The sequence below is a fragment of the Sardina pilchardus genome, chromosome 17, assembly GCF_963854185.1.
Source record: "Sardina pilchardus chromosome 17, fSarPil1.1, whole genome shotgun sequence".
Classification (NCBI taxonomy): Eukaryota; Metazoa; Chordata; class Actinopteri; order Clupeiformes; family Clupeidae; genus Sardina; species Sardina pilchardus.
In genome coordinates this window covers 29,851,895-29,874,392 of record NC_085010.1, presented here as the reverse complement: position 1 = coordinate 29,874,392, position 22,498 = coordinate 29,851,895, and the positions used below count along the sequence as shown (strand labels likewise).

The following is a 22,498-nucleotide window of genomic DNA, read 5'->3' as shown; positions in this document are numbered from 1 at the left end:
AGAGAAAGAGAACCCCAAACTGCTGTTGCTGGACGAGGCTCGTTCTGTTTTTTAATTGACGCATGAATTGCTTTCATTAACAAGAACAGTTAGGCCTACAGCTAATTGTTAGACAGAGCATCTCGGCAACTGGATGAAGAAATCACTCATGCACAAGTCCTGTCTAAGAAATACGTCGCTTTCGTGATACAATTTCACAACTTTGAAGAAACTTCTTCAGAGTGATGTTACACAAATATGCCTTTGTTGCGCTGGAATGACATGGTTTTACAACGTCGACTCTTCTCCGACATACTATCTTTGCTCTCGAACCCCAAAAACGGCCTATTATCATTGAACCACCCTCTCGCAGTTTCCGGGTAGTAACAAGCCGTCCAATCATTAAGCCTGTTCCCACTGCCAGAGTACAAAAACAAAACAACTTTGGAGAACTCGCGAACCATGAGGGGACCCCGATGAGTGCCAGTTCCAGTTGTTGTAAGACCAATTAAAACCGGGCGGAAAACGTCAAACTTAGGATCAGCGTTAAAAATAGATGCATTTGAACCTCCGGGAAAAAACAGCATAGCATACATACATCAGGGACATTACAAATCGTGTTATCAAATTAGTGTCTTAATCCCTGCTGATAGTCCACAATAAAGTTAGGCATATCATTGCCTAAAGTCTAGCGTGCCTATAAATTCCAGAAAAAGGCTACATCCCCACCCAACTTACTCAAAGCACAACTATGGTGGAGCTAAGCTAACACTGCCCTGTAAGTTTTCAGACATCCCATTTCAAAGTAAACAACAACCCTTTAACAGACCGCACACTAGCTCACATTTCTTTTAGTGCATTTATATTCAGTGAGAGGAAGTGATTACTTCATGTTATCACAGCAACAACAACACCTGAGATGGCGATTCATGGGCAGCACAACAGAAAATATGAATGGAGGACAGTGTCCTCCATTCAGGACAGTCAAGAAACGTATGGGTCTTGACTTGATTATCGAAAAAGCAAACCAGATGTGAAGGCAAACGTCAAATAAAAAGAACACGCTTCGTGAATGTTAAACTAACCAGCTAATCATCAAAACACGACACTGTCCAAGTCGGAGTTAGCAATGTTTCGGTAATAATTAAAGTTGGACAGTAATGGGCAATCAGTACTTCCTAGCCAGCTAACTTAAATTAGCTCATACATTTTTCGAATCAAGTTTTGCATCGATCACTGTCAGGCTGCTTCAGTGAGATGATGATGTTATTGCTAACGCTCCCCGTGTTGGCTTAGGAAGGTGGCAACTATTGTTAATTAAAGGCTAACTGGTGCTAGCTGGTTTTAGACTGTATTATACGGTAGCATACGCAATTAAATGAAATGACCTTATTTGTACGGATATGATAGACTTCCTAAACTAGCTTGTGCGACAGCTCGAAAAAGCCTAGGCAACTGTCTGAAGACAACCACTGCTTGTCTAGCCCTCTATGGTGTACACAAAGAGCGCACATACCTTACCAGTGATCAGTTTTGACATTCAAAACATAAAATGACAAGGACAGCTCAGCTACAATAACTTGCTTGTTAACCAAACAATAAATCATCGAATGAACCCAGATCTACCTGCTACACCCAGTGCATCGACACAGTTAGCTATATGGCTAGCTAATAGCTGCATCATAAAAACAGAAGCTATTGCAGATTTGATGTCAAAACAGAGCATCAACCCATGACATTGTTATTTACCCACTCCATACACAACATCATTTGCCCATTTATGCCCATATCTCAATTCAAGGCAAATCAGCAGTGAATTTAACCTGTCAATATAAATTCGTAGCTAGCTAGGTCGCTACAGCCCTGGCATGTCTTTTCTTCTTTCTGTTGTTTATATTCTCAAAGGATACAGTTTCACCACGTCGGTATCCATTCGCCTTTTACCCGGACTTGGAGACGACATTTTTGTATTCCTCTGTAAAATGCCAATGCACAGATCTTGTTGCTGACTTCTTGATCGTTTGATTTCTAGAGCAATTGTTTGTTAAACATTTGCATCAGCAAACGGCCGTCAGCGAATTATTTTGACGTCCCCCCACTTTCTGTCCGCAGCAGTCTCTCTCCAGCTTCAAAGCAGTGTTCCAGTAGCGCTCCCTCTCCGTCTCTAGCTCACTGTCCTCCTGTGGCTTCTATCCCTTCGCGGATGTCGTCATTTTTGAGAGACGAAAAGGGTCTCGTTTGTCAAAAGACAAACGTCAACATTAATGGCAAACACAAAATTGTAGTCTTCCCAACCTGTAGTGCATTTTGTCAATCATATCAGAAGCAGAAAAATAAATAATATTTCAAACAAATAGGCTACACACATAAATTAGCATTCAATTATTAAATTACACCCAGACAAGTCCTTGTAAATGATAATTAGATTACTCCCTATAAAACCAAAAATGCTAAATGCTACATAATGATGACTGTGATTTTTAAACATCTGTGCCTCAAAAGCTGAGATATTGGTAAGGAACTAGGAAAATAAATTAATTAAATAAAAATAATTAAAAAATAAATAAATAACAAAAAAATAATAATTGTGTGTGTGTGTGTGTGTGTGTGTGTGTGTGTGTGTGTATATATATATATATATATATATATATATGTGTGTGTGTGTGTATATAAGATGTCTACAACATTTCTAAACCCATCAAACTCTGAGGTAAAAAGTGAGCCTTTGCCACACAAGGGACTACTAATGGAGAAGTTTTCTTTCAGCAAGTGGGTGGAAGAGCAGCGGAGCAAAAGGACAGTGATGGAACTGCTCCCAAAGGGTTCTCCTGACAGCTGGAGTGCCGGGGTGGACAGGGCCTCCAGGCTATGGTGACATGCAGGACACAGCAAAGGAGCTCTTTAGTCTGCCAACGCAGGGAAGCCACAACACACAGGACCGCTTCCCTCTGGACTATGTGGAGAATAAGGTAGGCCGTCATTGCAATCTTCAGGGTTGGTGATATACTGAAGTTAAATTAAAATGTGTTTGCAGATTGTAATATTCATGACCATTTTCACTGGTGCAGCACACCATTGCACTTGTAAGTCACAAAGGGTAAAAAATGCTGAATCTTTAACTTAGATGTCTTATGCCTAATTTTTTTTTAGCAGACTGAGACATGACCTAATTTAGTTTTAGCAATAAAAGAGAAATATCTAGTGGCCTTATGGTAGGAATATATGCATATATTTAGCTAACGACCACCTTGTGACACAAATAAGATTGGTACGTGACGGGCGTTATGGGCTGTAACAGAAATCATGTTTGCTCAGGTGATTTTTTTTTTTTTATTAGAGAGAAAATGATAATACAATCTTGGAAAAAAGAGACAGATGTTGAAATCTACAGGGAGCAAAATATGCCAGTGCTTACCATAGGGAAAGGGAGCAACCTGTTGAGTGACTCACATTCACTGCTGTTGTAATATGAAGTTCTTTGTTGAATTTTAGCTGCTTTGGGGACACTTGGAATTGTGAAGACAGTAGCACTTGCAAGTGAGAGACAGACCTCCTTACCTGGTCTCTCCTTGAATTCTGAACCATTGAACAGCAGGCCAATAGCATTGCTCGACACTCTCCCCGTTGGTGGCCAGACATGCACACTCAGCTCACACACACCACCATGACTAACCTTTCCAATGCAGTCAAAAGTTGCAACTGATGGAAGATCTGCAGAGGCCATGCAGAAGTGCGCAGGACACTCATTCATCACTAACACTCTCCAGATTTTTGCAGGCTGGCAGGAGAGACTGAGAATGGGGTGTCAGTGAGCTCTTAAGAGCGTGAAAAACTGCACTCTGTGCACGTGCACACACACACACAAAAAAATCCATTTACAGCTGTTCTGGTCAGATCGTCAGTCCGTCCCATTTGTACCTCTTATCAGAACAAGAACAGGAGGGAAACAAAATCACCATCTAAAAGTACAGGATGCCCACTCCGGCTATCCAAAGATGGCATAGATTGATATTTCTATATGCACAATAAATGATGGCTGAAATTGCATTCATCGCACAACCTGTTGAGGAGTGAATTATTTTCCAAGTTCCTTCTAGAATTCAATGCAAACAATCTATAGTTTCAGTGTTCTGTATACAGTCTGTGGGGAAAATCTCGGAGGGTAATTGTCTCATCATAATGCGGAACTCTCAGTTCACCGAACATTCTAATCACATATTTGTGAGCGTACCCCTCAACAGGTTAAGCTGGGTCCTGAGAAGATGGCCTACAGACTTTCAAAAAACCAAATCCTTTCATGAAAGAACAGAACCCTTTTCCACTAAAGCCGGGCTCTGTTGGAGGAGCGCATTGACTTAAATAGCCATTAGTGAAACATCCACACATAAGCCACTGATGCACAAAAATCATTAGTATATTTTGCAAGACAACATACCAAATGAACACACGGACACCGGGACACACACACACACACACACCAGAATAATACAGATTTAGAAAAAAGGCAGACGGTCGCATTTATTAAATGCCCTTGAAAGTTCATTAAGACTAAAAGTGCATGCAAGATAGAGGGTCAGAATCAGCTGGAAAAAGAGCGCTGACAGAAAGAACAAAAGAAGCAAGTATTCTCCCTCACACAACATTCTGAGTTTCTATGGCACGTTAAAGTCATCCCCACACAAGTCTATTTAAGAAAAAAAACATCCCGACCATTAGCGTTCTAGACACAGAGAGGGCAGACATTTTACATACGTTTCCAAGAAGACAGTTTTGCCTAACCCAACCCAACCACTGAAATGTCTAATCCATGAGTCAAGAGCCAAATCCATGCCTACTCCAGTTCATTTTCACACGTCAAGAAAAAAAAAACACACATTATAAAAAAAAAGAAAAAGAAAAAGGAAAAGAAAGCTTCCTCACAGCTTAGGGTTGAACACAAGTCATTGTTAGCGTCCCCTCTCAGGCTTGAAATACTTTCGGCACTTCCAGAAACAGGACCTTTGTTTGTTCATTACTTCCAGTGTAGCCTATTGACTTTTCACCATCTTATTATTGTAGTTATAGCTAATGAAGTCACAATCCCTCGTGTGTGTGTGTGTGTGTGTGTGTAGACACAGTAAAACAGAGGGGAAACCAAGGTGAAGTCTGAGGGCTCTGGCTCGTATGTATTGTCCATATGATAGATATGCTGTGGTTTTGAGTGTATCGTCATCACACTCGCGCATGCACTCTTGCACGCACGCACGCGCTCTCTCTCTCTCTCTCACACACACACACACACACACACACACACACACACACACACACACACACACATACACACACACTGGATGGCAGCAGATATCCCCCACGTTGTCTTGCTCATGTCAGGATTCCTAGCCCTCCAACAATGACAACAATCAGTGGAACCTCGAGAAGACATCCATGAATATTCAATCGTGGAAATGTCCCCACCCAAATTTCCAACGCTCCTCTAAAACACGGTATCCCTCCGCCTTCCATCACTGTAAACAAGACTTAGTACACCAGGGGGCCACACGGATGTAGAAACAATGTCAGTCTTCAGGGAACGGCACACCATATAAAATCAATCCAAATCTATGATCCATCCACATCCGCCCAGGGCTCTTATGTAGAATAGGACTGCCACTGCCGTAATATTGTAAACACCCGTTTTGACTTGTCTCTGGCACCCTAGGGAGTAAGAAGGAGAACAATCAAGTCCATGAGTATTAGTTACTGAGTGACCGAACAAATTTCTTTTTGGGATTGACGTGCTAGTGCTAGTGCTAGCTACATAGCCACTGATGTTGCTACTTTTGTTTAGCACAAGCAGAATAGGGATGTTTTGGATGAGATTAAAGGGCCGTTCACACCAAGAACGATAACGATAACAATAACTATAACCATAACGATAAAAGCGTCCACACTGGACAACGTCAAGAAAAGTCTCTCCTTGTGTTAATGAATGTGATGGCTAGAATATTTTGGGTTCTGATTGGCTGTTAGCTTTTTATCGTTCTCAAAATCGCTCTGAAAGTGATCAGCAACAATATCGTTCTTCATGTCGTTATCGTTATAGTTTATGTGTGAACGTTGTCATTCATATTAACGAGAGCAATATTTATTTATAGTTATCGTTATCGTTCTTGGCGTGAACGGCCCTTAAGAATGGGTGATAAATGCAATACATGGTGCACATTAGCAATCAGTCGTCACCACCCGTAAGCTCAGCATTAAGGTGGAACTTAAGTATAATGTTGTTAACACTACTTCATAATGAAGTACGTCTGGCTTTCCCTTTACCGTAATTTCCTGACTATTAGCCGCAGCTTATACATTGATTTTGCTAAATTTAAAATATACAGGGGGCAGTTAATAGTGTTAATATGGTTTTGTTTCTTTTAACTTGCATAAAACACTGTCCTGCGGCTTATACACAATGCGGGAAATTACTGTAATACTGAAATGACTGTAATACTGAAATGACTGGCTAACCTGTGAGGGGCTGGCTCCCACCGGGGCCAGGCTGTGCTTCATGGAGAGGAAGAGGGTGAGGGCCGCCTTCCAGCCGGGCTGCGGCCGCTCCGCCTCGGCGCCCTCGGGCAGGGAGTCCTTCCTGGGGGGCGTGGCTTCCTGCTCGCTGGTGCTCACCCATGGGCACCAGTCCCTGTGCTGAGCGATGGGATCAAACGCGTTCCTGTTCATGGGGCCCTCCTGGGAGACAAACAGAATTGTTTGAACACCTTACACCGTGTCCTAATTGTAAGCGACTGCGCGACTGTCGCGTTGCGCCGGAAAGTTTGTGTCCACATTGTATCCGCTAACATTCTTTAATGAACCTTTGTTACGTCGTGAAAAAGTTAATATCAAGGCGACGCGACTAAAATAGAAACGGACAGAGCGACAAAACAGGGTTGAAGAAGTCGCGTAGCAAAGCAACTTGTCGCGTTCGGTCGCATCGCATTCAGTCAGGACATTCCAATTGGATGGAACTGATTTTGTTGCACGCATTCAGTCGCGTCACTTGCAGTTAGGACACGGTGGTACTGGAATCAAATCATCACGCATACATCATTCATAAAGTCCATTACAGGTTTAAAATGGATCCCCTTCTTGGGGATGGGTTCTTGCTCACAATTATTTTATATAAGCCTGCCAGAGAGACAATAATGTCATTCTGAAAATCAATAATTTGTGTATTTGCTTCATCAAGGATGTAATGTTTATTGACTGCAAGATGATATGCCCATAACTGAGAGGAAGCATTATGTAAGCTCAGTTACCGGATGTTTACCACTTCATCTGTATCTTCACGGCTTCATCTGTATCTTTATTGCGCCCCACATGAATGATCTTGTCATTTGTCATTTTAGATGAGCTGCATTCTAAGTAACCACAATCCCTAGAGTGAACATGGCGGCACCAACAACACCAGCTCACCTGTTTCACCTGCAACCTGAGTGGAGCTGATCTAGCCATACGCTGTGGGCAACAAAATCTCTAGGCATCATGAATACTACCAAAATGTCCTCAAAATGAACTGGATATAAAATCCTTACAAGCATTGTGTAACTGTAAATTGTCCCTTGGGGATAAATAGTGTTTCAAATTTCACTTGAATTCGACTGAAGCGGTCAGTGTAATGTTGGATAGAAGCGATCTTCTTCCAACTTTTGAATACAGCCTCAGGATGAAAACGGCATACTGAACTGTGCTGTAGCTACAGTAAATACAACAATGATGCTTGACAAGTCTCATTTGACCAGTCACAACATTTCCATAGGCATTTGCATTCGCATATGAGGAGAGCTTACCGGACTGCTGGCGGAGGAGAGGCGCGGGCGCTTGTTCTTCTGCTGGGGGCTGGAGGGCACCCCGCACTGGCCTCCTCGGCTGCGGGTCATGGGCCTCTTGGCCCGGCCCAGGGGGCTGGGCAGCTCCTCGCTGGGGCTCGGGGAGTCCCTGCTGCGGGTGCGCACGGCCAGAGGGGCCGCGTTGCCCTCCACCTGTGGGGGAAATCCTCAAAGCTCAGGGCCAGGTTTCCCAGATTTGTTGAGAAGCTCTTAAGTGCTAACAACTTCTTAGGAGTGTTCTAAGAACGTTCTAAGAACGCTCTTAAGAAGTTCTTAGCACTTAAGAGCTTCTTAACGAATCTGGGAAACCCAGCCCAGGTCCTGATCACTTATGTACACTTATGTATGTATGAGTGCCTCTCAACATCCCTCCTCGATCCTCGATGCTCGGTCCTCCAGGCTCGTTCCCACTGATCTATAACTAACACTGGATAGACTATCCCATTGTTGCCTTGCCGCCCCAACAGTTTTTATGTAGATCAGTGAGGACGAGGACCGAGGAAGGAAGGGAGGATCTATAAAAGACAAATGAGAGGCACCCTCTGTCTCTCTTATTTAGGTCTCTCTTATTTCAGTCTACAGGGTTGGTTCCTCTGGACGTCAATCAAGCCTGGTCCTGGTGTGAGTGAGACAGCATCACAGATGAAAATGTCCACTCACCAAGTTCAGCCCAGCACCAGGCTTTGATCTCTTTCCCTGAAACCAAACCCCTTAACAAGTTCCAGCAAGCCAGCAATTACAACTGGACTTGACGTGTTAGCTGCTTCTAAAAGAAGAGGTCCGACTCACCGATTCAGAGCGTGAGGAGTCCTGGCTGCGGAGTTTCATTCGGGAGAGAGTGGGGGAGGGGGAAGGGGTGTGAGCGAAGCCGTCGCCGGCCCCCTCCTGCCCAGGCCTGGGGGTCGTGGGTGGGGAGGCGGCCACGCTGGAAGCGTCCCCCTCGCTCCCGGCTGCGTTCTCCATCTGGTGGAAGTTCCACAGGCCGACCTTGCGCATGCAGTAGGAGCAGGTGAGGATGGGGAGGTTCAGGGCCAGCTGTGCTGGACTACAGATGGACACAGAGGTGGGAGAGAAAGACACGTTCAAGAAAAACACTCAGCACTGTTAACCAAACAAATATTTCAAGCAGTACAGGTTCATTTCGTTACCGTACGCACACAGAGAAAGCACAAGATCTCAAAATCTCCAAAGTTACAACAGCCAAAACACTTCCAAGAACCTTGGGGAAACTGAGTGTTCCCACATACCTCGCTGCCCATCCACAGAGGGCCACGATGCAGGCAGCCACCTGCACGGACAACGGCTCCGAGGTCATCAGCAGAGGTGAGTTGATGGCTGGGGACCCGCCCCGCTTCTTCTTCTGCTCGTCCTCAATCAGCTGCAGCAGCGCACTGATGGCATCTTCCGTCAGAGACTAGAGATGAGAGGGCAAAAGTCGGAGGGGAAACGGCTTGATTACAAGGTGCTTTCATTTCAACTGCAGGAGTTTGAAGAGTTGCACTACAGAAACTACTGGACCAACAGGGCAACATAGCTCAGTAGCAACTTTCTTCAATTGCATCGGTTTCAAGCATCACAAAAATGTCTCCAGCAACACCAAGCTTAAACCAGAGAATTTCTAGATGTCACGATTATCCTAAGGCCAAGCCAACAGTTCAATATTAGTATAACAGTTCACATAAAGTGGCTTGCTAAATTCTGCGGCAGACACCTGTAAGCATTAATCCTCCTTTAAACCAGAAAAAGTGTACACCGTATTCCATCAAACAATCTACCAAAACTGTGATTTCAAGAAAAGTATTTACTTCAAGTTTCACAACATACTGTACATCACAGAGACACAATTGCACCTTGACTCGTATGACAACTGTGATATGAAACGGTGGGTTTGAGGTCAAATAGGTCCTCACCATGGCCTGTAGTTGCTGTGGCTTCATAGCAGGGAGCTGTTGCTCCAGGACCAGAGCACTCTGAAAACGCTCCAGGAAGGTATTGAGCAGCTCCGCTGGCTCGCTCACCGGAATCATCCAGAACCTGTCTGTAAACATAACACCATGTTGGTTTGAGAGTGTGCGTACTCCACAAGGATTTTTAATATTGCTAGAGAATAAAGCCTAAAAGACATTACAAATTGTCCTTACTTGGGCATGGAAAGTCAGGCCAGGAACAATACTTCTCATGCTGAGTCTGCAACTGTCGGGTAATCTCAGATATGCGCTCTTCATCTGCCAAAAAAGTAGATACTAAATGAACCAAGGAAAGAAGAATTAAGCGTTTGTCAACAATGTACATTTATTGTACGTGGACGCTTACATTTTTGGTAGTCCAAAGCTGACTGCATGGATGCACAGAGGAAGGCCTGGCAGGTGGAGCACTTGAGCATGTCACAGTCCACATTGATCCAGCCATACTTGGCGCATCGGAGAGGGGAGAGGGTACGGGGTTTACCAGCCCATTTCAGACAGTACGCTTGTTAAGGATTATTTTTCACACAGTAGTTCAATTCTGATCTCTTCTCTTCCATGTAAATATTTGATTCTATGCTGCACACTCAGTGGAGGTGACAAGTTTCATATTTCACTACAAGTTGTATGTTGTTTGTAACTGTATGTGACAAATAAAAACTCTTGGAAGTTTTTACCAAAAAAAGACTACCAAATTCATCACCAGAATCTTTACCAAATTCTTCTGTGCACTCTGTTGGAAGTTCCTTTTAATGGCGGTAGAAGAGGGGGTGAGAGGGCAAGGGGGAGGGGGAAAGAAGCATGACTGGAAGTCAGTTGTTACATGGCTCTGACAAAAATACACAGGGTATGTATTTATAGTGCAGCCTATAGACTATGCCCCATGATACAGAGCCAAGATGTTGTTATGCAAAGACATTCAAAAAGGAAGATTCAAACAAGATCTCATTCAGGGCAAAAAGGATATGGTGTATGATCCTACTCTTGAGAAAAACGCATCTTTATTCGTTGCTTCGCACGGTGATTTACCAACGCCATTTGATGAAGCTAAATTTGAATCCCCCTGCACACTGAAACAACCAAACAAAAAAAATATCAGCAATATGAGTGAAACATCTGTAACTGACGAGGTAGAACAGTACAATCCAAGCAAGGTTATGTAACAGTTACAACATGTGAGTGTACAAAGTAGCCTCCCCAAATGTTCAACAAGGGGATATGCACATGCACAATATTAATGAATGCATATGTATGCACATCTCGGTAAACTTGCATGAATTTTCATTTACAACGCTCGAAATCTCCAAAACAATTTAAATGTGGCGTTAGCTGCGTTTAATAATCATCTGCCATGATACATTATACAACAAGTCTGAAGAATGTGTTGTCTAGTATGCTGACAGACCATTTTAAATTACAACAATGCCACTTCGTTATAAATTTGAGAATAACTTAACGTTAGTGCCAAAAGCTAGCTTCATGTATTGACAATATCAAAGAAATACGTGTGACTTATGCTGCTAGCTGCACTGCATGGCTCTGCAAGTTACCTCTACCGCTAGGTTAGCCTTAGCGAGCTAGCTTATACAGCTAATTAAACTAGCTTGAGAGAGCAAATGATTATGCAGAACGTCTGTCAAATTATTATCAACTCACCTGTTTGACCCGCTCTGCTCGGTGACCACGCCTTCGTTAAGAAGTTCTCTAATTTTTTGTGGAGATATAAAATTAGACTTCGTTTGTCTATCAGAAGTATCAGCGCGAACAGCACGGCCGCCGAACGTAGCCATGTTCGGTCCGAAACATAAACCCTTCCCTGCAAAATCGTCCACTATCAGCTATTTCTTGTTGGGTTCCGCCTTCCAAGTAATCAGAGACACTTGGTCACTTTTTTCTCCTCTGAGGATGATATCTACTTGTTTAACCGAAGTTGAATTTACTAGAAAGATAAACGAAGTTAAACAAAGTGTTAACCACTCAATTTGTAAATGTCATAACTGCTCAACAGATTGGTATTTTACAATTAACGTATCACTACCTTTGTATGAGTCCTTCAAAACACTACCTGATGTTTAATAGAAGTTCTGTTGGTAGTCATAAATAATTAAACTCATACCCTGTGCAAAGTTTCAATTTAACTAAAACGTGTTTTTGTTTGAATGCTTGAATTCTAATACAACTGGGCAAAGAATGTTAACGGATTCCAAAACAGACGATCTGCTTTAGGATACAATATTTTCCGCGTAATAACAGAAGTTAAGGATCTCTCAAATTGCGCCGGTGCATGCATGCACGGCAGCAATCGCCTCTGCAGAACGCATCGGACTTTTTGATTGGCCAACCTTTGCGCAAATTTGTGAATGGTTTTCCTCTTGGAAGAATGGGAAGTGTGGCTGCCTGGACTGTTTTCCTAGCAATCCGAACCGGATTTTTTTAATACGCCCGTGTCGTTTAATGATTGTATTGACTCTGTCAAAAAATGTCGGCCGAGGAAGGTGCTCACAGTCCGGACCAGCTGAATAAATTCGTGAAACTGTCAGGGAGGCCTTCTCTCAGAGTGGCAGGTCAGTCAAAAACAACACGAACAGGCTTCCTAGCTGGGTGACTAGCTAGCTAGCTTTTTAGTTTATTAACACTAGCTGATAGATATTCCTCGTAGATAAGTGACCGATGAAGTAGTTCGTCCTATATGTGTCATCGATCAATGATTGCTATGGTGTTTATAGACCACTTAATAATAGTAGCATAGGCAGTGTTTCTTTAGATCGGTAGCGTCATGTTTACATCAGCTAGCTAGCTCTTCTGCTAGCGGCTAGCATACTGGATAGGCACTTAGGTTAGCTAGCTACATTAGCAACAAAAATGGCTCTGGCTGTAACATTTGCTGACATTGTCGGCCGTAGTGACAACGTGTGCTGCAAAATTCATAACGTTACTCTTCACGGATTTCCACATTGATTAGCAACGTTGCTTCATTTTTGTAAAAGCAACTGAAAGCATCTACATGCTGGCGGTAACACCACAGAGACACTCTACCTAGAAATCTAGCTAACGTTAGTCCAGAAAACAAACAGCTGTTTTACATGTTGCTATGCAAGGATGAAACATTAATCGGCCAGTTATATTTGCACATAATACCACGGTAGATCATATGCTGTAGTCTTTGCACATGTTTTTTTCCGTGTGAGGATGTTTGTGTCTGTGTTATGTTAATTTGGTGCAAGTGTTTCCTCTGATGGATAATTGAAAGGTTGTGATACTACCCCAGAATTAGCCGCATTCGCTAGCCAACCGAACAACTGGGCTAATGACACAGGCATGGCCTTGTTTGTTTGCTCACCAGTCTTCTTGATTAGGCCTATCCATCTTTGCCATTGTGGTGTTGGTTTAGTTCTGTAGTCTGTTTTGATTAAGTTCTACCTCTCACAATGAAGAGTTTAAATCATTGCGCAAGAAGTAGGCCTAGCAGCTACATGATTGAAATCACAACGTTCCCCATTTTGGTGAGGTGTCTTAGAAATGTAAATATTAACCTGTTGACTGTAATTCATTATGGATACACCTGGCATAGGGTGAAATTGGTGAGCAAGTTCGAGTCGGTCCTGCTCCTCAATTATTTTGAGCTTTGTAAGTTACTCGCTGTAAGGATTCAGCCTTTTCTCTAACAAAAATAAAATATGAATGTAAATTTTAGCAAGTTCCTGTGAACTTTGCCGGGAAGTGGTTTTACCCAGGGTCCCCATGGGGCGAAGGGAGACAAATGTCAATGTGGAATAACTGGAGCTCTAGTTATGTATAAGGGAGGGATCTAATCTCAAAGCCCAGTGAGGAAAATACTCAATTCATTCTCAAAACTAATATAAATCATGTTTCTTCCAGATATCATATACTTTAGATTTAGGTTAAACTTACACATAGCCTCTGCATTACAGAAATGTGTAGGCTGTTTGACTGTCAGATGGAGGTGCAAGATGTCTCCGTTGTAAGAGGCGTTACATAGCCAAAAGCTTCCATTGTTGTCATGTTATGTATAGTGATGAATGCAGTTAGGCCTATTTACTGGCCTGAGACTGGGCTGATGTTGGAGTTCGGTTGTACAGTGTGGGAGTCTTGCAGGAGTTTGACCCTGGGCCTTATCTGCAGAAACTCACTGAAAATGGTCGGCTGGACATTTGAGCCCTAGCCTATCTCTGCCTTTTACCTGCTCCTGCCCGCTGCTATCAGTTGTTTGCACATGGGCTCTGATGGGCAAACGTGCCATGTTTGCTCAACACAAGATGAGTTGACAGCCAAAGCCCAGTGAACTGGATAGTTAGTGTTAGATAGACACTTGAGTTTTGTGTATCCTAATGTAAATACTTGCCTGAAGAATCCCAACAGATGCCGCTGGTTCCAGACACTGACAAACGACTGTTTTTGTTTTGTTTTGTTTCATTTGTAATCCTACACAAATCCACTTTGTCTTCATAGGATTTGATGTAGTTTTTATGAGCATCAGACTGACTGTCCCCTTTTTTTGTTTGTTTGAGTGAATGAAACGTATCCCGTATGTTTCCCCCTGACTAGTTATGCCTGTTCTTTAGTCACGCACGTGTGCAAAATAGGTTCAAGAGCACGCTAGCAAACCTCAGTCGGCTAGACACTGGAATGCACAGACCATGAACGTGCCTTGAGTCAGTCATGACAAAGGGCTCTCTGAGATGGTGTGATGCTTGAGAAAGTGTGTGAGTGAAAGAATGAGTGTGTGTGTGTGTGTGAGAGAGAGAGAGTATTGTGGTCTGCCTCTGTGTGTTTACTGTGTTCCCCATTGTCCTGCGTTTGTCCGTCTGACTGACCCCTACTGCGGTGACTGTGGTAACAGGCTCTAAGAAGAGAGTCCGCTGGCTTCAGGCTCGACGCATCCTCACCCAACCTTGCCCCAGCCTGCGGATCCCTAACAGGTTTTTGAGAGAAGGTGGGTAACATGCCAGCTTGGAGCCAAAACCTTAAAAAAAAAAAGATAAAAAAAAAAAATCCAGCCAGCCAGTCCATATAAAGGCAGGACCTCTGTACCCTTCTGCACCCCCCACCCCTTCCCCAGCTTTAAGTTGTGGGAGCTGAGTTTAGAAGCACCCCCCCCCCCTTCACGTCCCCCGTCATTCTTACCCCCCCTTTCTCTGACGTGTCCTGTTCACTTTGGTTCACCCTAGTACAGGCCTACCCTACTTTCCCCTTTCTCTCCTTCGCCTCTCAGGCAATCTGTGGGGGCTTGCAGACTCGCTATGAGTGAGGGGCCAGGTGCTGCCAATGAGCTACGCTGTATGAGTGTATATGTTGAGTGAGTGCATTGTCTTCATGCACTATGCGTGTGTGTGTGTGTGTGTGTGTGTGTGCGCATGTATGTGCAGTATGTATGTGCGTGTGGGTGGTGTTTTTATGTCAATTCTCTCACCTTTCTATTTGTTTTCCTTGCTTGTCAGTCCACCACAGTGATGGAACAGCACCTTGTAGCACACTGGGATTCTTGGACAAGGCTTCATTATTGTGAGGGTGGATGATGAAATAGCACTCCAAGTGAAAGACTGAATGGTGTTCTTATTTGACTTATTTTTAACGTGCACATTGATTTAAATGCCCAGGTGTAGCAAGGTATTTAATCTATGGTGTCTGGACATGTTTTGGGGACTGGTCACATGTGACTCCAGTGCTGATAGAATGTGCCTGATCACGTCAAAGGGATGAAGCTTGCGTAATTTTAGTCTGGCTCTCTTAGGACATGTTCCATCTCGTCAATGATAACACGCTTATCTCCAAGGGAGTGTCGCAAGCAAACGCAGCAAGATACCTGCTGGTGTCTGTTTTGTTCTCTAAATGAAGATGGTCTTTCCGTTTCTGTTGTCTCTTAATTGAATGGCTTCCGTAACAATTCTGCATCTCTTCACATTTATTTTAATAGTAAATCGTGTCTTGCCAGCTGAGACATTATGCACAGGGTGAACATGGGTGAGCCTTGATCCATTCTTTACAAATATTTCTGTTCAGCCTGTGACTGTTATGAAACCACTCAACCGTTAATTTATTTTCCAGGTTCTCTGGATCCCTCCAAATAAACAAAAAATCAAAACTTTCTTTCTAGTGCTGCCGTGAGAACTAGGTCCACTTTCGCAGCCCATAATGGCTTGCAGGTGGACCGCAGCTCTCCAGGAGACTGTGTGTGTGTGTGTGTGTGTGTGTGTGTGTATACGGCTGTCAGGTGCGTTGTGGCGTTAACACGGTCAGGTGCCGCTATCTCCACAGGCCACCGTGCCCCTCCCGCCCGAAGTGGCCACCGCTGCGTGGCAGACCAGAGCAACCTGTACGTCTTCGGTGGCTACAACCCGGACTACGACGAGTCGGGCGGCTCGGAGAACGATGACTACCCGCTCTTCCGTGAGCTGTGGAGGTACCACTTCGCCACGGGCACCTGGCAGCAGATCCACACCGAGGGCTACATGCCCACTGAGCTGGCCTCCATGTCCGGTGAGCGAGGGAGACGAGGAGAGGGGAAGCTGAGGGAGAGAGGGGAGGAGGAAGAGGGGAGGGAGAGGGGGGAGGAGAAGAGGAGGGAGAGGATGGAAGAAGAGGGAGAGAAGAGGAGGGAGAGAGGGGAGGAGAAGAGGGGGAGAGGGGAGGAGAAGAGGGAGAGAAGAGGAGGGGGAGAGGGGAGGAGATGTGCAGGAGGAGAATGATGTTGATGAAGCCATGCTGCAAATGATGGCAGTCAGTGTGACCATAAAATGCATGTTTTAAATTGAGACGTTACACAACTCTCCGACCTCGTCCTTGACTCTTCTGGGACAAAAAAAACGGTGTGCTGAGTGATTTTGTTCTGGCTCGCTCTACAAATCCCACAAATCTGCACCCTTGGCTCTTGTTTTTTTTGGCACTGCAAGACAAATAGCAGATTTTGGTGCAGGCTTTCGCAGTAAGAATGCTGTTAGGCTAACCGCCAGACGGGCTCTTGTCTTTCCAGCCGTCTTGCACGGAAACAACCTGTTGGTGTTCGGCGGCACAGGGATTCCATTTGGTGAAAACAACGGAAACGACGTTCACGTCTGCAACGTGAAGTACAAACGATGGTCGCTGCTAAACTGTAGGGGGAAGAAACCAAACCGAATCTATGGACAGGTAAAAACGCGCGCATCCAAAATGTGCTTTAGTTCCACATTTGATACAGTGTAGCCATTTGTTAATGTAGCGTCTATGCTAGAGGTTGTCAGTCCTGCTGTGATCTCCTCCATGTTCCTCTGCTCTGGAGGCATGGCAGATTCTTGACTGCATCAGTGGTAGTCTGGATTATCTCAACACATTATAGTTTACCAAGAGCGTTTTCATTACACTGATGTCAATCAAGTGTGCACAGCTGGGGTGAGCTGGGAGACTGTCAGTGATGGAGGACCTCAGGACTTAAGATTGTCAACCCCGGGTCTTGAGTCATGAACGTTCTGCTCTTGTAGGCGATGGTCATCATAAACGGCTTCCTGTACGTGTTTGGGGGAACGACGGGCTACATCTACAGCACAGACCTCCACCGGCTGGACCTGACGACCCGCGAGTGGATCCACCTCAAGCCCAACAACCCCCCCGACGATCTCCCTGAGGAGAGGTATGCTGGGCGCGCGGTCAGATGCTCAACTCCTCCCAACGCAGAGATAACTGGGATGAAGTTGGCTCATTTACGTCAAAGCACACTCACTTGGCCGTGTGTGATTCTTTCTCATTCTGTCCCTTGTTCTCTTCATCTCTCAGATACAGGCATGAAATAGCACACGACGGACAGAGGATATACATCCTGGGAGGTGGAACCTCCTGGACTTCCTACCCTTTAGACAAAGTAGGGCTAACTCTGTTATGTTCCTTACTCTTTACTTTAGTACAATCTGCAAACATTGAGACATTCACACTTTAAACCACAAATTCTGCCCAACTATGAATATTCTCTTAGAATAATGACTCATCAACGGCAGAATATTTGTCCCAAGCATGCCCAATTGTATCCTGCATTGCTACACTAATATGAAACAAAACACCACCTGTTGTGGTGAACAATTTCCTCTGCACCTGTCAATTTGCATTCATGTAATCCTGGGTAGATACTGTATACAAATGCTAAGCTAAACTACATTTCTAGGGTGTTACAAATTGTATCCGTAACTAAATTATATCTATTGCTCTTCTTGTGTACTTATATTTTCTTCCATCACAATCTCTCCTAGATACATGCATACAACTTGGAGACTAACTCCTGGGAAGAAATCGTTACGAAACCTCAGGAAAGAATAGGTACGTCAGAGTGTTACTGGACTTTGAAAAACATGAATAACTTTCCTATTAAAACCGTAGTAATCATCCACTGAAAAGATACACCTGCTCATGATGTGTTGTATGACAGGTTATCCTGCTCCAAGGAGGTGTCACAGCTGTGTACAGATTAAGAGTGGTGAGTCTCGAGTCTTTTGAAGCTGTTAAATATTGATATTAATCACCTTATACGCGTCATGTGGTTTTGATGCACAGTATTAATTCCTAACGTCATCTCTTTTAAACTGTCTTCACACACACACAGATGTGTTCATATGTGGGGGCTACAATGGCGAGACAATCCAGGACGACCTGTGGAAGATCAGCCTGCAGACATTCCAGTGGACCAAGCTCCCCGCCATGATGCCAGAGCCTGCGTACTTCCACTGTGCTGCGGTCACGCCGGTCAGCTCCCTGTGCTTCACCTCACAGCTTTCCACACTGGCCACAACTGCACTAGTCTTAAAGGGACACTTCACCTCACAGCTTTTCACACTGGTCAAGACTGCACTACTCTTAAAGGGACACTTCACCTCACAGCTTTTCACACTGGTCAAGACTGCACTACTCTTAAAGGGACACTTCACCTCACAGCTTTTCACACTGGTCAAGACTGCACTACTCTTAAAGGGACACTTCACCTCACAGCTTTTCACACTGGTCAAGACTGCACTACTCTTAAGAGTAGTGCAGTTTTGGCCAGCTTGACTGAGATGCAAAGCCTACGTACAATGGTGTCTCCTTTCAACTGTGTCTCCCTGTTGCTTGTATATGTAACATTTCTTTTTTTTGGGGGGGGGGGCATTTATGCCTTTAATGTGACAGGACAGTGTAGAGTGACAGGAAGCGAGAGGGAGAGAGAGTAGGGGTGGGATCTGGAAAGGACCACGGGGCGGGAATCGAACCCGGGTCGCCGGCGTGCGGTGCAGGTGCCCCAGCCAGTCGCGCCACGACTGGGGCCGTATATGTAACATTTCTGAACCTTAAGCCTAGTGTTCCTAAGCCTAGTGCAGTTGTGGCCAGTGTGAAAAGCTGTGAGGTGAAGTGTCCCTTTAACAGAATAGATTCACCAAGACTGGCGATTTGAGATTGATTTGTTGGTTGATTGGTTGTAATGGACCCTGGTATCTAACCGGCTCATTTCCCCTCCCTCTCTCTCTTCCCATCAGGCGGGTTGTATGTACATCCACGGTGGTGTGGTCAACATCTACGAGAACCGGCGAACCGGCTCGCTCTTCAAGATCTGGCTGGTGGTGCCCAGCCTGCTGGAGCTGTGCTGGGAGCGGCTGCTCAAGGCCTTCCCCCACCTGCCGCACCTGTCCACCATGCAGCTGCTCAACCTGGGCCTCACGCAAGAACTGATCGAGCGGCTGAAATGACGCACGGCGCAGCCAGACGCCAGGGCCCTCGGAGCGGCCAGGGGACAGGACTGAGACGGACGAGAGAGGATTGGTACAGAGCGAGGACGACGGACTGGACAGTGAGCACAGGATTTAGGTTATTTGTTTGTTTGTTTTGTTTGTTTGTTTGTTTTTTAAGAGACTTCACTCTCTCCACGATGCTCCCTCTGCCCCGGACCCTCTAGTGAGGAGGCGCACTGCAAACGTAGCCGCCTTAAAACCAAATGAACTATGGGATGCCTTTTGTTTTCATCGCCCATTCTTCCTTTTTTTCTGCCGTTTGCAGAATTTTTTTTTCTTCTTTTTTTTTAATTCAAACTATAGCTGAAGAGGAATGTTTCAAGTGCTCAGAATTTTCTTCTTGCCCGTGGATTTGTTTTACCCCCTTTGGCTTCTGACCAGCGTGCCCGGCTCCTGTCCTGACACAGGCCTGGACGGCAATACTTTGGTTCACACTTTTTATTACTCATTTTTAACTCGTTTTGTTTTTTTTCTTTCTCTCTCTCTTTTCTTCCTTTGTTTTGGTGGATATACGGATGCTTATGCCAGCTGAAGCGGCATGCGCCATCAGAACTCACGTTTTGTTCGGGTGTCCTTGCTCATCTGGCCAAGATGGGCTGGAGTGAGATTATTATTGTTTCTTTTAAGACTAATGCTGTTTGAAAGAATGTTTGAAAGGGTTTCATGATTTCCGTTCAACCAGCTGGCTCACGTTGTGTGGGGGGGAATATCATAACCACAGAGTAGCTGTTTTTCCTAACACCCAAATGGAAGGCCTTAATTCTGCTTGATGATTCTGGTGCATGTTTAAGTGGATGGAGCTCAGTGATTGAAGAACTAGCCTACAGTTGCTCTCTTTTAAAGTCTGCTGTCACAGACGCCAACCCTGACTAAATTTTGGGTCAGTTTTTTTTTGTTTTTTTCCACCTGAGTTCAACCAGACATACGCAGTCCCTATAAATGGCTGTGTTGCTTTTAACAATATCAGACACTGTTCGTTATCCCATTTTTGGTTCAGTTTTTCTCCTTTACAAACAGCCCTGTACAGTTGTCATGTAAACCAAATGTTACATCACTGTGAATATGGTGCTTCTGAGGTGTTTTTTTTTTTCCTTCTTAAATTATTGAATTCAAATAAACGTGCTCCCTGCCATGTTGCAAATTGAACCCATCCCATCCCCAACCCGCCCTGTGCCATTTTTAATAATCATTTAGAGCCCTGAAACTACACGACTGACATACTTTAAACTGATGCCGTGCCTTTTCCTCCCCCCAAGTAAAGTTTTAATTGTTTTGCTAAATGAGAGGTTTAATTTATATGTCTGGAAGGTGTTGACACTGAGCCTGAAAAGTAGCACTTTATTGCTTGTGTCCGTCGTTCAGAATCACACCTCCTGGGAGCATAGTGTGTTAACAGGGGGAATAAAATAACTTACTTCATTAAAAGACAAGACTGAGAGAGGTGTGGCCTATGCCACTCTAACAGAGCATCCTGTTAAAGTCATGGCTTTCTATTTCATTTGTGTCTTCAGTGAGTTATTTTTCTGTAAATCTCTGCCTGTATGGATTTACATTTGCACTTTTTAAAAAAACCTTATCAGGTTTGGCAGATGGAATGCTGTGTGTCCATGGATGATGAAAAAGCAACAATAATGTAGCTGGATGTCATTGTGCTGCTGCTCCAGTGAAGTAGTTCACCTGCTGCCCTTGGAAAAAAATAAAAAATAAAGAAATGCTGAAGTCACTATGGAGGAAGACCCAACGCTGTAGTGAAGCAGTACTGTACACAATGCCAAATATCACAGCACCTTGAGTTCAATATGATTGGCCTTGTAGCGTTCTTACTTTTTGTTTCCTGATACTGTGGAACTGACAACTGTCGGTTGGAACACCAGCTCTGTGTGAAATGTGAAGTGGAAAGGCTGGGGAAAGGGTGTCTGGCATCTAGGAACTCTGTTGCACTCCACCCTGATGCAATGCCTCTATATCCTACCAGCCCTGGACAGAACTTGGTGCTGGCCCTTGTCCCTGGAACTCATCTGGACATTCTGAAGAAGGCTGTTGTTGATTGTGGAGGGACAGCACAAACAGAAATCTTCAATTGAAACCAGACCAGGCTGTCGGTGATTTGGCGTTAGCCCTCAGGAAGAGGTCTCTTTGAAACAGCAGCGGGGTGCGTACATACGTATCTAAATCTGCCCACCCAACCTTTTCACTTCTTTCTATCCACCCAGTATGCAGTTTCTTTTTTTTTTTTCTCTGGCTGCATGATGAGAGCATTGTGTGCATGAAGTTGGGACTTTTTTTTTTCTCTTTGGCAGAGTGGAAGATAAGACACCCCTCTCTTCAGACTTGGATCCCTGTTGTGCAGTGAAAATGGGTTGAAGGCTGTCACCGATTCTCTGTAAATGTGTACCTGTTTTGTGTTTTCATTGTTGGAAGAATCAATAAAGTCCTTCAATACATCTAGATGGGTAATATGGCTCCTTCATGCATTAATACAGTATTTTCAGGTTACTATTACAGATGTTCTCATGGTGTTAAATGTGCTCCAAGTGATTTTGGGTAACATCACTTCTGTTTAACGTTCAAACAAAACAGCTAGTTCACGACTCCCTCTCATGAAATGGAAACTCTACTAAACACAGATATCATCGGTGATTGGCTGAAACAGTTCATGTTTTTATGGTCCAGGCTGCACCAAGTTGTTTTTGAAACCTGGGCTGTCCACAAAGGCCGTGTTCTTTGACCGTGTGTTCAGGGCACACGCCGCTAGCGGATGGTGAGGTGCCGTTTGCTGTATATGTGACAAAATTGTTTTAGCCTAGAAACTACATAACATCGCTTAGAGCACCTTTAAGGTCAAAAGTGAGTTATTGTCAAAATGGGGGAGAACCATAATTCTTATCTAGTCTATGGTGAACTCAATTGCCTGAACATCAGGGGGACATTTACTGAAAATTATATTTACTTTATTGTT

The 22,498-nt window shown here is 44.3% G+C and overlaps 3 protein-coding genes across 5 annotated transcripts in view; 1 reads left to right on the top strand and 2 right to left on the bottom strand.

The window, feature by feature from the left end:
* ube2h (ubiquitin-conjugating enzyme E2H (UBC8 homolog, yeast)) overlaps positions 1-2,154 on the bottom strand; it is a 30,616-nt gene extending 28,462 nt beyond the window's left edge. Inside the window, exon 1 of the mRNA XM_062518534.1 lies at positions 1,890-2,154. Within this exon, the coding sequence (XP_062374518.1) occupies positions 1,890-1,942 (53 nt within the window). The 5' untranslated portion in view covers positions 1,943-2,154. The remainder of the gene's footprint in view (positions 1-1,889) is intronic.
* Positions 2,155-4,471: 2,317 nt separating this feature from the next.
* zc3hc1 (zinc finger, C3HC-type containing 1) lies at positions 4,472-11,824 on the bottom strand. The gene is made up of 10 exons (XM_062518529.1): positions 11,456-11,824; positions 10,768-10,869; positions 10,149-10,300; positions 9,977-10,060; positions 9,746-9,873; positions 9,083-9,249; positions 8,625-8,880; positions 7,797-7,988; positions 6,478-6,696; positions 4,472-5,673 (listed from the first exon to the last, which is right to left on the bottom strand). Exons 1-10 carry the CDS (start codon positions 11,587-11,589, stop codon positions 5,608-5,610), a joined length of 1,500 nt encoding a protein of 499 aa, XP_062374513.1. The 5' UTR covers positions 11,590-11,824; the 3' UTR covers positions 4,472-5,607.
* A 247-nt stretch (positions 11,825-12,071) lies between these two features.
* On the top strand, positions 12,072-21,987 carry klhdc10 (kelch domain containing 10). 3 transcript variants are annotated; one of them, XM_062518531.1, is made up of 10 exons: positions 12,072-12,363; positions 14,661-14,753; positions 16,076-16,297; positions 16,791-16,945; positions 17,275-17,423; positions 17,567-17,651; positions 18,034-18,100; positions 18,210-18,257; positions 18,384-18,523; positions 19,288-21,987. In XM_062518531.1, the coding sequence occupies exons 1-10, from the start codon at positions 12,279-12,281 to the stop codon at positions 19,495-19,497; spliced, it is 1,254 nt and encodes a 417-aa protein (XP_062374515.1). In that variant the 5' UTR covers positions 12,072-12,278; the 3' UTR covers positions 19,498-21,987. The 3 variants fall into 3 exon arrangements, with proteins under 3 accessions (XP_062374515.1, XP_062374517.1, XP_062374514.1); XM_062518530.1 differs by lacking the exon at positions 12,072-12,363 and adding an exon at positions 12,372-13,426; XM_062518533.1 differs by lacking the exon at positions 14,661-14,753 and having other exon boundaries at positions 12,073-12,363.
* Positions 21,988-22,498: the final 511 nt, after the last annotated feature.

Excerpts from the sequence above, each read along its gene's own strand:
- klhdc10 (XM_062518530.1), top strand. The coding sequence starts at position 13,228 with ATGAAGAGTTTAAATCATTGCGCAAGAAGTAGGCCTAGCAGCTACATG. Across the intron at positions 14,754-16,075 it reads TAACAGGTTTTTGAGAGAAG|GCCACCGTGCCCCTCCCGCC; the intron begins GTGGGTAACATG and ends CTATCTCCACAG. Across the intron at positions 17,652-18,033 it reads CTTCCTACCCTTTAGACAAA|ATACATGCATACAACTTGGA; the intron begins GTAGGGCTAACT and ends AATCTCTCCTAG.
- zc3hc1 (XM_062518529.1), bottom strand. The coding sequence starts at position 11,589 with ATGGCTACGTTCGGCGGCCGTGCTGTTCGCGCTGATACTTCTGATAGA. Across the intron at positions 10,061-10,148 it reads AGCTTTGGACTACCAAAAAT|ATGAAGAGCGCATATCTGAG; the intron begins GTAAGCGTCCAC and ends CTTTTTTGGCAG. Across the intron at positions 7,989-8,624 it reads ACTCCTCACGCTCTGAATCG|GTGGAGGGCAACGCGGCCCC; the intron begins GTGAGTCGGACC and ends TTTCCCCCACAG.